The sequence below is a fragment of the Stegodyphus dumicola genome, chromosome 4 (assembly GCF_044657685.1).
Source record: "Stegodyphus dumicola isolate Sdum_Otavi_A_Nest chromosome 4, ASM4465768v1".
In the NCBI taxonomy this organism is placed as follows: Eukaryota; Metazoa; Arthropoda; class Arachnida; order Araneae; family Eresidae; genus Stegodyphus; species Stegodyphus dumicola.
In genome coordinates, this window is record NC_140771.1 from 255,901,114 (window position 1) to 255,916,865 (window position 15,752).

At 34.6% G+C, this 15,752-nt stretch overlaps 1 protein-coding gene across 4 annotated transcripts in view; it reads left to right on the forward strand.

The window, feature by feature from the left end:
• Window positions 1-15,752, forward strand: part of LOC118203708 (uncharacterized) — a 72,337-nt gene that overhangs the window by 12,330 nt on the left and 44,255 nt on the right. For 2 of the 4 annotated variants that reach the window (XM_085814310.1, XM_085814309.1), the window contains 2 exons: window positions 12,630-12,740; window positions 15,121-15,231. In XM_085814310.1, the coding sequence (XP_085670436.1) occupies window positions 12,630-12,740; window positions 15,121-15,231 (222 nt within the window). Of the gene's footprint in view, window positions 1-12,561; window positions 12,741-15,120; window positions 15,232-15,752 lie in introns of all 4 variants that reach the window. The other 2 variants (XM_085814311.1, XM_085814312.1) reach the window with 2 other exon arrangements.

A 15,752-nucleotide genomic window follows, 5' to 3' on the forward strand; every position in this document is an offset into this window, starting at 1 on the left:
CCTCATAGAAGAAGATATATGTGGCGAAACTTGCAATGTGGGCATGCATGTACCAAAAAGACAAAACATGCTTTGAACAGTGTCACAAAAAGATATTTGTTCTTTTAAATTAAAAAAAGAAAACACCGAGTCTTTTTTTTATCCTTATTTTACTGTGATTTTAATCCATGTAGCCAAACGTCCTTATTATGTAGGTACTTTCACTGCTATAAAAAAATTACATAAATGTTTATTTTTTAATTTTTTCGGACGATTTACTTTGTAAAATAATGTAAAATACATATATATTATGCAATTCCTACATGCATTTTGTTTTAAATTCGTAAATTTTGTCATTTATTGGAAACACGCACGGAGAAAGGTAAGTTTCAAACTCCTAGACGCGTGGGAGTTTCGCAGTGCGACCACCACCCACAGAACAATGGGCAAGAGTAAATTTTTTAAAATTCATATATCATTTGTCTCTAGGATCATAATATTCAATTTTTAGAATTTTTAGTTAAAAAAATTATAAAAATAATATCGCGTGCGTCAAGGGTTAAGGCAGTGTGCAATGCCTGGTTTGAGAAATTCTCTGATTTTTTTGAAGTTAAAATAGTTTAATGTGTACATGGACACTGAGTTTGTGTAAGTCTTTGACTTCTTCTTGTTTTGGTTTTGTGTAGCGGGCAGAAGGATCGGCACCATCTTGAAATTGGTGTCGATCATTCCTGATGACAATCTTGGCATCAAAAAAGAAATTGTTCGCCAAGGGATACTGTAGAGTAAATTTTAATCCAGACATGATTTAAAAATTTATCCACTTCAGCATGTTGCATATTTTTTGTTAGTAGCATTTCAAGGCTGTTCTCCAAGACATGACATTACTAGTATGTCATGTCTTTCTGCATCTCCACCTTTAAGTTCGAGTGTTTTTCTAAAAATTTTTAATGCTTTGTCGAGACTCTGCTGCTGTTGGTACAGGGCCGGGATTTAATCTTTTGACTCGCTTTCATTTTCACTAATTCCTTTGTTTTCTCTGATAACTTGGATGATCTTTGCATCAGTCTTTTCATAGCAAGTCTGGAGAATTTTGGAAGGTCTCATTGTGCATTTTCTTCATCATCCTCGTCTTCTGGCACATCTCGAGTGTTTCCAGAAATTTGCTTTGGATGGAACCCGGCTTTTTTAAAACAATTTGAAATCAGTTAAAAGTTACTTCATTCTATGAATTTAAAATAACATGCGTTGCATCTAAAAGAGAAATTGACCTAACAGTATCTCTAAAAGAACAAACTGCATCAGTCGCTTCAATTTCATGGTACTTATCTGTTATCAGGACCAGACTGAGAAATGTATGAATGTATGGAATGATGAATATGTTCATGTATGTATATATGTGCCTATACACATATGTACATGTATGTATATATATGTTGTATGAACTTAAATCCATTTAGTGCGAATACAAGTTATTATTACTTGCGCAATTGCTGCAAAGTTAGTTAATAATAATTTATTTCCTAAACAGTATTGATTAATTGATTATATTATCTCCTAAGTTTAATTAAAGTAGAATTATTTTAAAAGTGTGCATCCATACTGGTAAGTTATATTTTGAAAGATGTTTTGAAGTAATTTGAAAGCAAAATGTTAATAATGTTTTAACGGGGACTGGAGTTAAATCATCACGAAGAATAATATTACAATTGTAAAAGTAAAAATTAAAACATGTAATTATTGTCATTGATCGGAAATTAGTTGACTTTTCAAGGGGAACAAACCAACTCCCGTTCAATGATCAATAATTGATAAAAATACGTAAATATGAAAGTGTTTCGTCTTTACTCGAGTTATAAGTTAAAGCCAAACCGGCAATTCTAGTCAGGCCAAATATTTCCGCGAATAGTTGTTACTCAAAGAACTGATTCTCATGAAGCATTTTAGTCAATTCAATTTGGAGTAAAAATCAATTACTGTAGAGAAATCTTGTAAAACTCGAGTAATCGTCCCCGACACTATCATCTTTATGTATTTGAGTACTATATTATTTGTAGAAATTAAACATTGGAAATTGTCATTATGAAATCGAAATCAAAGTAAAGTTGAAATAAACATAGAAGATTAAGATTATAAAAAAGATAAATAATGCAAACTTTGCAAAAACAAATCAAAGAGAACATAAAAATAATATAAAAATAAAATAGAAAATAATATAAATAAGATCAGTGAATGTACATGAAGATATAAAGGCCAGAAAGGTATTAAGTAACTTACATTTTTTCTAGTGGGGGAGTTGGCAGTGTGTTCTCTTCGTGTCTGACTCAGAAGTGTAGGGTGTCCGAAAATTCTTAGCGGCAGTAGGGGCTTTGAATTATATCAGTCGGTAAGACTTGGGTGAAGAAATTTATGGTAGTGGGTGGGACTTGGAATTCTTGAGGGATGTATTTTGTGGAGTTCTTATCTGAGAGAGACCGTCTGTTAAGATTTTTTTAAAAATACTAGTGAATGGAAATTAATTAATTTCTGGCTATTTGTCGTGTCGCAATGATTAAGAATTTAAGAAAGGAAAAAGGCATTTTCGCTATCCAAGAGCTAGTAGACAGTCTAAAGGCAGGAAATAGGCCCATTTTTTTAGTAACAGTATAGTAACAGTATATGTCTGAAGACAATTAGCTTTTTACAATATATACAATTGAGTAATTACACTATATACAAATCTTTCAACTGACAGTCATCCAACTTATACCGCCTTCTCAGGTTTAGGAATAAATTATCATATCCCTATCAGTTAAATGATTTAGAGTGAGTATTTAACGCCTGCTCTTTTAAGGCAATGGTTGATAAATTGAAAGGGAATTAGATTATTTTTGAGAATTTTGATAAGGATCAAAATTTCGCGTTGTAAATCTATTGTATCTGTGCATATAGTTTTAATTCGTTGTATTTGATTAATTATAGTATTGTTAATTACTTTTTTGGATATGTTGGAGTTTTTGGATATGTTGGAGTTTAATTTGTTAGTATTGAAATTGAAGTTTCTTGTTTTGTCAAAAAGTAAAATTTTTTTGTAGTTAATGATTTGAAGATCTAGAAAGTCTATGCTATTTTGTGAATTATTAGTTTTATTAAGTTCAAGACAATTTGGATAAATGTCGGAGTTTTCAATTTTACCAAAATTATTAATTGTAATAAGGTCATCAATAAATCTGTAGGTGTATTTGTAGTAATTTAACTCTTGTGGTTGTAGATTTTTTTGGAAGTTAAATTCTTTGACAAATAAAAAGATATTACAGATCGAGGTGCTGGAATGTAAGCCCATTGGCAATCCTCTGACTTGTTTAAAAAGTTGATTTTGAAACTTGATGTAGTTATGAAAAAGTGTGCATTTTAGGTAGGTTTTCCATTTGTCAAGAGTCATGATATTGAGTATATTAGGGAAAAGTTTTGGTAGATCAAGTAGATTGGTATAGATTTCTTCTAGAGGAAGTGAGGTATATAAGTTTTCAAAATCATAGCAGTTAATGTTTTGGATGTTAATGGTATGAATGGTATTAATGACAGGAGTGTTATTATGAATGATCCAGCAATAGTTATGATTAGTGTTACAATCATTGAAAATAAATTTACAGATTTTATTAAGTTGAATTGAAAAATAATAGTCTATATTTTTCTTGTAATTATTAGTTCCATTAGCTATATGTATATATATGTATGTGTCTATACACACATGCATACATACATGAATCCGGACCAGATAACAGAAAGGTACCAATTTCATTAATAACATTTTGAACCACTTCCTTCTTGTAATGGCTCTTGAATGCTTTTATAACATCCTGATCAGAATGGAAGTTGTAATACAGTCAAAAGTCGTTAATCCGGACTCGTCGGGACTTCGGCGATTCCGAATTATCGATTTTTCCGGATTATAGATCATCAGTTTAAATCTCGTAAGATGGCATGCAGAAATTCTAAAATTAAAAATATGAAACCGTAATTTATAAAATAATGAGCAATTATGATCTAAAGGGTATCAAAATTAAGGAAAAAAAAAAAAAAGAGCTTAATATTTATTTGTTTACTTTATTAAACATTTCTTTCAATGTAAGTTGTTTAAGTTGCTTCGTTTTATGTGATAATACTTTCTCTTTAATTCTATAAACGGACATAATTTCTTGTTCAGTTACAAAGTTCCGCTGTTCAAATCCCGTAAATTGCTGTGCCGAGAATACCGACTAACTTGTCAATCGAAATTTTTTCATTTTCACTAACCTCTCTGTCACATTCTTCATGTCTTTATCCATTTTTTGCAGCAATTCCACTTTTTGTTTGTTGGACATCGAAACATACTTTCGTTTTGTAGAACCTTTGGAAGTTCCAGCATCGGAAATTCTATTTGACATAATCGAAAGTTCAAGTTTACTTTTATAAAACTGCTCTTACAGTCTGCAAAAAATAATAAGCGGGATCCAATTCGAAGTTTAAGGAACAATGCAATCATTAACATTAACTGAAATATATAATTAGATAATTTTAGCTTACACCGTCCGTTATACATTAAACGCGCAGGCGAAAACGTATTCTGCACTTGCGCTATCAGGTTCAATGTTTCTTCTAACCTTCTTCGGAAACATACAATGACCTGACTAGGAACAGAGAGCTTACTAAAGCTATGTTCACTAATTGTAGTAAGTAGACAGGATACAGACGAAGGGTATACAAAACCCTTTATTTTTCTTTATATACAATGATTTTCGTACTTCGGAATACAATGACCCTCCACTCGGGGTCTAACGTAAAAGATATCAAAATAAAACTAAACTCTAATTTCACTTTAGAATAATACACGTGTAAGATTGGCCTTATAATAACAGGAAGCGTATGTAGCACAGAGACTGTGAACACTACAATACGTTTAATTTATCAAGAGGATTAAAACCTCTGGCCTGGAAGGCAAATAGCAACTGCGTAACTTCTAAGGTAAGCGGCCTGCTTCGAACTCACTGCTTCCTCTCTTCTGCTTGGCAAAAAGGCCACACTTAAATACTTGGCGTTCGCCAGACAAACTTTGCATAAAATCCTTAACGCTTATAATTCTGGCCGGAAGTAGAAAATAAGAAGTGATAGTAAAGATTCAAAATAAAATAAACGTTAGTAAAACTTAAGATCCTTACATACTTCCCACCAGAGTTAATTAGTTTGAAACTGAGGTCTAAAACGACCTTGTTGAAAACTTTTAGCTCTAAAATCTAACGCGAGGCCAACCTTTTACAATCATAACTTCGTTAGAAAGTAGAAAATTTAAAAGAAAGAAATTTGTTACAATAGCAGCTCCCAGGATCTACAACAATCTTTTTTTTTTCATCTGTACTGCATCTAAACAGGAGCTTTATTCAATTCTGGTTCCTTCCAGAGATCTGGAAGGAAAACTAGTTTAATGAAATGTTACAGAATGACATTGCAAATAACATATAGAATATACTTCTCTTAACATTCTTATTTCATTCATGACTATTTTAATTATCTCTCCCCTTGCTCTCTGACATGTGTTGTAAAAGAACACCAAACACGAATGTGTTTATGTCTATGTGTTCAACACTTACTCCTACAATCAAAACACTAACGTGTTAAAATTCAACATAACGAGACCTCTTAACACACCCTACTTTCAACTCTAAACCCTGAGGTACTATTCTAAAAGTGGCTAACTCTAAAGTGTAGCGTCAGAGAGCCTAACTACATCATTCAACCTTTACCACATATTCGCCATGATTTAATCTTTACAGTCACACGAATAACAAATTTTTAACATTACTTTCACTTTTACCATATCACGGTATATTTTAACATTTAAAATAACAGTTCACATGTATATAAGAACATATCAACATGCCGTTAATTTTACACATTTGAAAACATACATTAGTAGTACATTGTTAACTTCTATTCTTTTCAAAGCAAGTGCCAATTCTTTCTACATTGAAATAATACTACATTTCAAAAAGTCTTTCAGACTAAAACTTCTTTCTTGCTAGAATGTTTTAAATAAAATTTATACAATAACTTTTTGCAAGATTTAAGTCTTTACACAACGCTATTATACATCAACTTTAGTTTTACGCACGAGTAATTTAAAAACATAATAAGAAAATCGGTCACAACTCATTTCTCGCCCTTTTGGCGATAAAGGTAGACCTCGCATGAGGTAAAACTTCTTGAAATCTGCCACTTGCAGTAAGAATGAAAGATTAACTTAAGTTTGCAAAGTAACATAAAATTTTACTTATCTTTGTAATATTCGGACATCCTTTTCTGGGCCCAGTCTTTAAAGGTACTGCAGATAGTAGTTTGGTTTATCCTCCTTCTTGTACGGGCTCGCCCTTCAGTGCTTTCCTCTGGAAGCTTCCGTTTTTCACCAGTACGGCCACCCTTGAACACCTTCCTTTTGTCCTCTGCTTGTGGTCTTGGCTGTTTGAAGGCAGCTGGTCTTGGTGGAACCGGGAAACTTCTGTCGTGATCCTGCTTGGACCTCGTTGTTGGCCGTTCAAATTTTTCTTGTACTTTTTCCTCCGCCGCTGATGGCCCTTCCGCAGTTCGGCGACTTTTGCTGCGGAGAGTTCTGTCGGATGAGTCGATCTTCCGTTTTAAAGCCGGGTTATAGTTGCCGTCATTTCTCCTGGTCCTCTTCACATACGTCGTCCTTCTTCCTTCTTCATTCTGGGGGTGTTCGTGAACTCTGTTTTCTGGACGGTGGAACGGCTTCTTTTTCTTTTTACCTTCAATTTTTCCGCGGGGCAATTTTCTTTTCACCTGCTCCTGCCTCTTATTGGCTTGCCCTTGTACTTGTCGTTTTCCCACCTCTGGAACTTGTACCTGCGGTGTCTGCCGTGCCGGATCCTGCAAAAGATCTGAAAAGATTTGCATTTTATTACGATCGAAGTAGGGCTTCATTTGATCAATATTTGCGGAACAGGTTTCACCATTTCCGGCTTTTAATACTACAACAGCGTGAGTTATTTTTTCTATAACATATGGTCCTTCAAATCGTGGAAAAAATTTGGCAGTTTTATCTTCTGGTGCTGAAGAAAGTGAATGCTTAATTTTTAGTACTTCATCCCCTACTTTATAAGTTACTCCCCGTCGTTTCAAGTGATAATACAATTTCTGTTTTCTTTGTGCTACTTCCGTATTCTTTTTTGCTTCTTTTATTAGTTTTTCTATATCACCCATTTTAAATTCTGGGGCTCTTTGTTGCACATAAAATAGTTTATCTAACGGTGTTATAATCTTTCTGCCTAGAAATAACTCAGCAGGAGTTTTGCCCGTTGTATCATGTTTTGCGGTCCTAAGGGCGAAAGCAAATTCATTGACATAGTTATCCCAGCTTTTATGAAAATTTTTAACATAACTACGGATAATTTTCACTATATTTCTGTTGACCCGTTCCGCTATATTTGATTGCGGCCGATACGGGACCGTTTTTAAATGACGTATGCCCAGTTTTTTGCACATGTCTTCAAATATATTACTTACAAATTGAGGACCATTATCCGATATAACTTTTAGGGGCGCCCCGTATTTTAAAATATATTTATTTAAAATAGAATCAGTAACTAATTTCGCGGAGGCTCGTTTTAAGGGAACAATTTCAGTCCATTTACTAAAATGATCAACCATAACAAGGAGATAGCGACTTTTATTTAACTGACTTTTTGGGAAAGGGCCCAATAAATCGATGCCGATTATTTCATTTGGAAATTCGGATTTAATACTATTTAGAAACCCGGCCGGGCGGAAATTAATGTAATTAACGGCTTGACATGTTGGGCAGGACTGGACATACGCCCTTGTTCACTTTTGCAGTTCAGGAAAGTAGACTGCCTCGCGTACGCGTTGGATAGTTTTTCGAATACCAGCATGAGAAGCTAAAGGGCTGTCATGGAGCTCTTGCAGGATATTTAATCTAAGACTAGCTGGGATAACAGGTCGAAATTCGTTGTTGGAATTCGTACTTTTTGTATAAAATAATAGACCATCTATTAGTTCGTAATGGGCCGCCCTATTTCTTATCGCCACAATATCTTGGTGGCTAAAATTTTCAGGATCCTTCAAATATTCATAAATACTTCCAAACTCAGGATCCTTACCCAGTTCGGTTATTACAGTTTCTCGGGAATTTATTGTACACGCTGTCAGCATTGCAACTTTTACGGTATTACCCTGTTCGTCTAATTTAATTCGTGATAGGGCATCTGCTACGATATTTTCCTTTCCGGGGGTATGCTTGATTACCAGATTATATTCTTGCAGCTTGAGTGCCCATCTTATTAACCTTGGGGATAAATTTTTCCCTGAGTACAATCTAGTTACCGCCGCATGATCAGAATATACTGTTATCGGCGCCTTTCCAAAATAGACTCGGAACTTTTGCACTGCTAACAGAACTGCAAGTGCCTCTCTCTCGGTCGCGGAATAGTTTCTTTGTGTTTGATTTAAAGTTCGGCTAAAAAATGCCACGGGCTGCTGATTTTGCGAAAGTACCGCTCCTACCGCATAATCCGAAGCATCCGCTGAAATTTCTAAATTTTCATCCTTTTCAGGAAATTTCAACACAGGGGCTTGCGTTAATGCTTTTTTTAATTTTTCGAAAGCACTATTGGCTTCGGCCGTCCACGAGAATCTTGCCTTTTTAATTTTAACAATGGCTCAGCGATAGCCGCAAAATCTTTTATAAAGGACCTATAATATGAACAAAGTCCTAGAAAAGAAGAGAGCTTCTTTGCCGTGTTTGGAGTCGGATACTTTTGTACAGCGATTATTTTTGATTCATCTGTCTCGATCCCTTTTTGCGATATTTTGTAACCTAAATATTTTAATTCAGGGGCTGCAAATTTGCACTTTTCGACATTAACTTTTAGACCGGCCTCATTTAATAAAGAAAACACCTGTCTTAAATCCTGTATATGTTGGTCGAGATTATCACTAGTAATAATGATATCGTCTAAATAGATAAATGTGGACTTTCCAAGAACAGGTCTTAACACAATGTCCATGCATCGCTGAAATGTTGCTGGGGCGCCTGAAAGGCCAAACGGCATACGCAAAAATGCATAAGTGCCAGACTTGGTTATAAAAGCAGTCTTAGGCACGTCCTCAGGCCTCACCCCTATTTGAAAATAACCATTCGTTAAGTCTAAAGTCGTCATAAATTTGGTTGATTTTATGTTCCTTAAAATTTCTTCTATGATCGGTAACGGATATACCGGATATTTCGTTATGGAATTTAATTTACGGTAATCAATAGCGAATCTCCACCTTTTTGAATGCTCCAAAGGATAGTCATTATTTTTCTTACATAAAACCACCGGGCTAGCATAACTACTTGAGATGGGCGTTATGATCTTTTTACATAGCATATCGGTAATATGCCATTCTATAATTTTTTCCTTATTCTTATCATACCGGTATGGTTTTTGACGAACCGGCAATGCATCTCCGGTGTCAATACTATGGTTAGTAACCTGAGTAAATCCTGGAATATCACTAAATAACGAAGCAAATTCACTTACCACTTGTCGGATTCTATCTTGCTCATCATTAGGCAGGTGGTCAAGATTTACCATCGGCGGTTCAGCCTTTTCAGTACGGACTGGTTTCATTGTCAGCCTAAGGGACGCTTCATTAAAATCCAGTGTAGCTTGTGCGTCTGAAAGAAAGTCTATTCCTAGGATTAAATGTGCTTGCAAATTCTTTACTATAAAAAACATCACCTTTACTTGTTCGTCCTTGATACGGATATACAAAGGTACTTTACCTACGCACTTACGTAGTTCTCCTTGCGCCGCTAACACTGTCGTATTATCCGAATTATATGTGCGGTATTTGCGAAAATACTTCTTAAACAAATCTTCTGCCACACAGGAACACTGCGCGCCTGTATCCAGGAGTGCGGTGGCCGGGATATTATTTACCAAGACTTCAATCTTCGGAAGAGTTAAATTTTTCACCATTACTGTATTTAACTTGTAGGAAGAGAGGTTTTCGTGGCCTTCGGATTTCCGCACCCTCTCGTCAGCAGAAATCCGTTTTAGTTTAAATTATTTTTCCTTTCCGTGCTTTCCTTCTTTTTCCCTGGCCTTGAGACTTTTTTCCTGGGTTGCTATTGACCTGTCGACGTTCGCCGGCTGTTTTTGAATGCTCGGGTTTCCTTGCCCAGTGATTCGCTTTTTCTCCGTAGCCGTATGCTTGAGTTTGCTGTAGTCTTGGCGTACCAAATTGGTTTCGCTGTTGATATTGGCGTCTTCTTTCGACGTCCGCCGTTCTTCTACTTTCAGACTGGATTGCTAGCTCAAATAACTTTTCCAGTGTAGTCGGATTTCGTAATTCAATAAAGTCTTGCACTTGGGGTAGTAACCTCGGCAAAATCACTTGAATTATTTCAGGATCCGGACGGTTTCCATACAAGAGCTTGAAAACGTGAATTTTTCTTAAAATAAAGCTCGAGAGGTTTTCCATTCTTTGTTGATATATACCGAAAAGTTCTGTTTCTAATTTCGCACTATCCCTTACAACAGGGAAGGCTTTTAGTAGGGCAGTCTTGAAATTTTCGTAAGTATAGGTGGGACTTCCTGCTTGACCCAAGAGACTTCTGCCGATACATTTAAACCAGTTAAGCGCTTGGCCCCTCAAAGCGCTGGTAGCTAAGGTAACTTTTTGAAACTCGTGCACGGGGTAGAGCATGAAGTGGTCATCCAATTTTTTCAAAAAACTGGTTACCGGTGAGTTTCCATTAAATGTTGCTTCTGGTTTCATCGAAGCGCGCATGGTCTGGACGATGTACCCAAATCCTTCCAGGGCGGCAGCTGGCATTTCTGGATTCTGAGCCGTTTCTGCAGGCAGCACAGGTTCTTCCTGAAACTCGGCCATGGTTATTCTTCTACGTTGGGCGCCACTATCAGGTTCAATGTTTCTTCTAACCTTCTTCGGAAACATACAATGACCTGACTAGGAACAGAGAGCTTACTGAAGCTATGTTCACTAATTGTAGTAAGTAGACAGGATACAGACGAAGGGTATACAAAACCCTTTATTTTTCTTTATATACAATGATTTCCGTACTTCGGAATACAATGACCCGCCACTCGGGGTCTAACGTAAAAGATATCATAATAAAACTAAACTCTAATTTAACTTTAGAATAATACACGTGTAAGATTGGCCTTATAATAACAGGAAGCGTATGTAGCACAGAGACTGTGAACACTACAATACGTTTAATTTATCAAGAGGATTAAAACCTCTGGCCTGGAAGGCAAATAGCAACTGCGTAACTTCTAAGGTAAGCGGCCTGCTTCGAACTCACTGCTTCCTCTCTTCTGCTTGGCAAAAAGGCCACACTTAAATACTTGGCGTTCGCCAGACAAACTTTGCATAAAATCCTTAACGCTTATAATTCTGGCCGGAAGTAGAAAATAAGAAGTGATAGTAAAGATTTAAAATAAAATAAACGTTAGTAAAACTTAAGATCCTTACAGCGCACACGCATATGCGCAGTAGTCAAGGTCTTACGCGCACGCGTAAAACGCCTGTGCGCATGTGCCAACGCGGTGCATGCGTAGAAAGTTTTTAGCTTTGAGGTCCGGATTATAGATCATTCCGGATTATGGGTGTCCGAATTAACGACTTTTAACTGTAGTAGGAAGGAAAACTAATTTTATATTCTTCAATAAGAGATAATATGGATGGCCAGTGCAGTTATCTGACAAGTGCACCACTTTTTCTCACTGAAGTTCTTTTTTCCACTTCATAAGTAAATCTCTAAAAATCCTTCTTGTCCCAAGCATTTTTATTACTATAATAGGTACCCTTCAGACAACGAGATTTTCTGCTTGCACCGAGGACTAATGGAGTCTTTTTAACTTTTCCCTCTGTATTACACATTAATAGCACATTGTTTCATTGTTTTACATCCCACTGACGACTCACTTTTAAACATTAAATTTGCTGAGGTAGGGCTTGAAAAATATATTTCTATTTCAAGCAAAAAAAAAATTTGGCGGGTTTTTTTTTTTTTTTTTTTTTTTTTTTTTTTTTGGCTGTTCCTGTTTCCAAGTAAAATAGCATCCAAAATATAAAAAAAAATATAAAATCAATAAACTGCATTTTAAATTGAAATAAAACAAGGAAATAAGGAAATAACATGAAAATGGAAATACATGTTATCTAATCTGCACAGTTACAAAAAGGAAATATCGACTTACTTATTTAGAAATTTCTGTGTCTTCTATGAGTAGGGCATAGAATTCCTTAAAAGCATCCAATCCAAAAACTGTTTAAAATTATCTGAACTAGAATCTATATACTGCATATATAGATTTTAGTTCAGATATTAATTAGAGGCCTTCAGATATTAATTAGGACTAATCGAGTGTATGAGACAGTAGTCTGTTTCCCTCGTCCCTTCCTTGGCAGATAGACTTAGAAAGCTTTGCTATAATTGAAATGAAAAACCAGATATTGTTTAGCTTTTTAATTCATTTAATTATTTTTAAAAGTACATTTCTTTCTGTATATTTTCAGTGTTAAACAGCGATTTTTGTTGCTCAGAATTGTTTTTCTCTCTGAGGGATCTTTTTTTAATTTGATAGAATGGCTGATTTAGATATTTTGAAATTTTGGCCTGAAATTGCGTTAAATGAAGACCGTACAAGTGAAGAGGATCCTGATTACAGCATCGATGTAGAAGTTCCTCAACGTAGGTATGTTTTAGCTGCGCCAGGAAGAATTCTAGTACATCTTATACATATTTCTAAGTTCTATGTTAAGCTGAAAAAAAAAAGTGTTTAAAAACATTTTAGTGCAAATGAAATTAGTTCAGTCTTTCCAAGCAACAACCAATTGTAAATATTTTTGGGGAGGGGGCAAACCAAGAAACAAAATCTTTTGACACTTTAGGTTAATACGTATACGTATGACATCATGATTTTAATTTAATGTAATGTAACATTTTCTCAATATCGAAATAATTAATGTAGCAATAACATACCATGTCAGTTATCCTAACCCAGAACAAAAGAGTTGCTTAGCAGCTGCTATTTATTTAAAATGTTGACATTAACAAAAAATTTTTTACATGCAGTTATGTCACATGCAATCGAGTGCTTTCTTCAATGTCAGAATTAATTCTTCAGTGCCTTATATAATAATAATATGTTTAATGTTTGGCATAAAACTTTAAAATCTGCTTTATTTCGAAAAATGTGGCGACTGCTCGCTTTCAAATCATTGAAATCATAGAGTTTGTTAATAAAAAATTTGCATCTCCAGCATGCGAGACTGTTGCCACTTGGAAAAATGAATGTGGAAATTAGCATTTTCAGAGTTTTTAATTAATATATCAGCTGATTAAAGTCGTACAAAGATGAGAATGGTCAAAACGGCCTCTCACGAATTTTTGGAATCCAACAGTATTTCTTACAAAATTCAACTCCCTGTTATTCTGGAGGAGATAATGTTATAAACAAACAAAAACAGACAGATTTTAATAGTGTAGGTAAGATAAAAAGTATGTAATTCAAAATTATAATTTAAATTAGGGAAGCACTTCCGCAGAGAACCCGGTAAATGTAAACATCGCCAACTTTGGTGATAATAGTTCAAACCTGGTAACCCAGCGGATTTATCCTATTCGCTTGTTCGAAGTTTGCAACCATTCCTCTTGCGTTCATTTTGTTGAATTATCACTGTCGTTGTTCGCATTTGCAGATTTATATTATTCTTCTCTTATCTATTATTATGTTTTCTGAATTTTTTAACCACGAATAGATAGAAATATTTTCGTAGATAGATGCCGGTTCTCATTTCGGGATGAAAGGAAGAAAATACGGCGTGAGGGGTGAATGCATGCTAATTTGTAACACGGCTGTTCACGTTGTGTTCTTAATTATTAACAGCTCTTAAGAACCATGAGGTTTCCAACCTCTAAAATAATTTGTTTCCGTAGGTCGCAAAAATGTGCATGTGCATTTTAAATAAGTAATGCTTTTATTTTTATTATTGGTTATTGTCATCTAAAATTATGAGAATAAATCAATTTTTATAGTTTAAAATTTTAACAAGATAATATATTGTTAATGCTTTTCTATCAATAACCTTTTAGAGGATGGCAGGTGTGACATTAATAGATGATTAATTTTTCTCGTTTATCACGTTTAACCGGTTAATTTCAGTATATTAATACTAATTTATATTTTTAAATGAATTTTTATTTCCGTTATATGCTAACTTGAATTTAATACAAATTTATTTTCGTATATCACGTTTAACCGGTTAGTTTTACATCTACATGCTTATTATCTGTGAATTTTTACTACCATATGCTTAATATAATATATTGTTTTGTCTGCTAACTTGAATTTACATGCACTAAAAATCTCGTTTAAAAAATATCACGTTTACGGCTCGGCTCATCATCGATGAACCCGCTAGCTTGGCGAGTAAAAATGCAACGGCGCCAACGTGTTCTTTCCCGAAGCGCCAACGGGTTCTCTGTGGATGAAAACCCTAAATTAGCAGTAGCCCCTTAATCCCTCATTTTTAATGTGTGTATTTCCCCTCTCTATTCCAAAAATAGTAATAATTATTTCTGGACTGCATTATCTATAGGTCAGTCCATAACATATGACTCACATAAAGCTGATGATGTTGGTTATTCAGAACTTAAACTGAAACATTTTCTTAATAAGCTGCCATATTCAATAACTGTAAGTTGCTTTTCATTATGGATCAGCATTCTATCTATCTAAGCCATCATACTTTTGCATTGGATCTGTATCTATGAAATGCACTATTTCTACGTTCTACGCCATCAATATTTCTAATAATCATTACAATTAAGATAAAAAAATATGTAGATCAGTATTGTAATTTAAATTAGAAATAGCCCTTATTAAAAATGAGGAATTTCTAATTTAGCCTAAATTAGAAATTCCTCATTTTTAATTGGGTCATGATGTAATAATACGTGTACGTACTCTCTATTCCAAAAACAGTGGCAGTTCAATTATTTCAGGACTAAACAGCGATTTTTGTTGCTCAGAATTGTTTTTCTCTCTGAGGGATCTTTTTTTAATTTGATAGAATGGCTGATTTAGATATTTTGAAATTTTGGCCTGAAATTGCGTTAAATGAAGACTGGACAAGTGAAGAGGATCCTGATTACAGCATCGATGTAGAAGTTCCTCAACGTAGGTATGTTTTAGCTGCGCCAGGAAGAATTCTAGTACATCTTATACATATTTCTAAGTTCTATGTTAAGCTGAAAAAAATAGTGTTTAAAAACATTTTAGTGCAAATGAAATTAGTTCAGTCTTTCCAAGCAACAACCAATTGTAAATATTTTTGGGGAGGGGGCAAACCAAGAAACAAAATCTTTTGACACTTTAGGTTAATACGTATACGTATGACATCATGATTTTAATTTAATGTAATGTAACATTTTCTCAATATCGAAATAATTAATGTGGCAATAACATACCATGTCAGTTATCCTAACCCAGAACAAAAGAGTTGCTTAGCAGCTGCTATTTATTTAAAATGTTGACATTAACAAAAAATTTTTTACATGCAGTTATGTCACATGCAATCGAGTGCTTTCTTCAATGTCAGAATTAATTCTTCAGTGCCTTATATAATAATAATATGTTTAATGTTTGGCATAAAACTTTAAAATCTGCTTTATTTTGAAAAATGTGGCGACTGCTCGCTTTCAA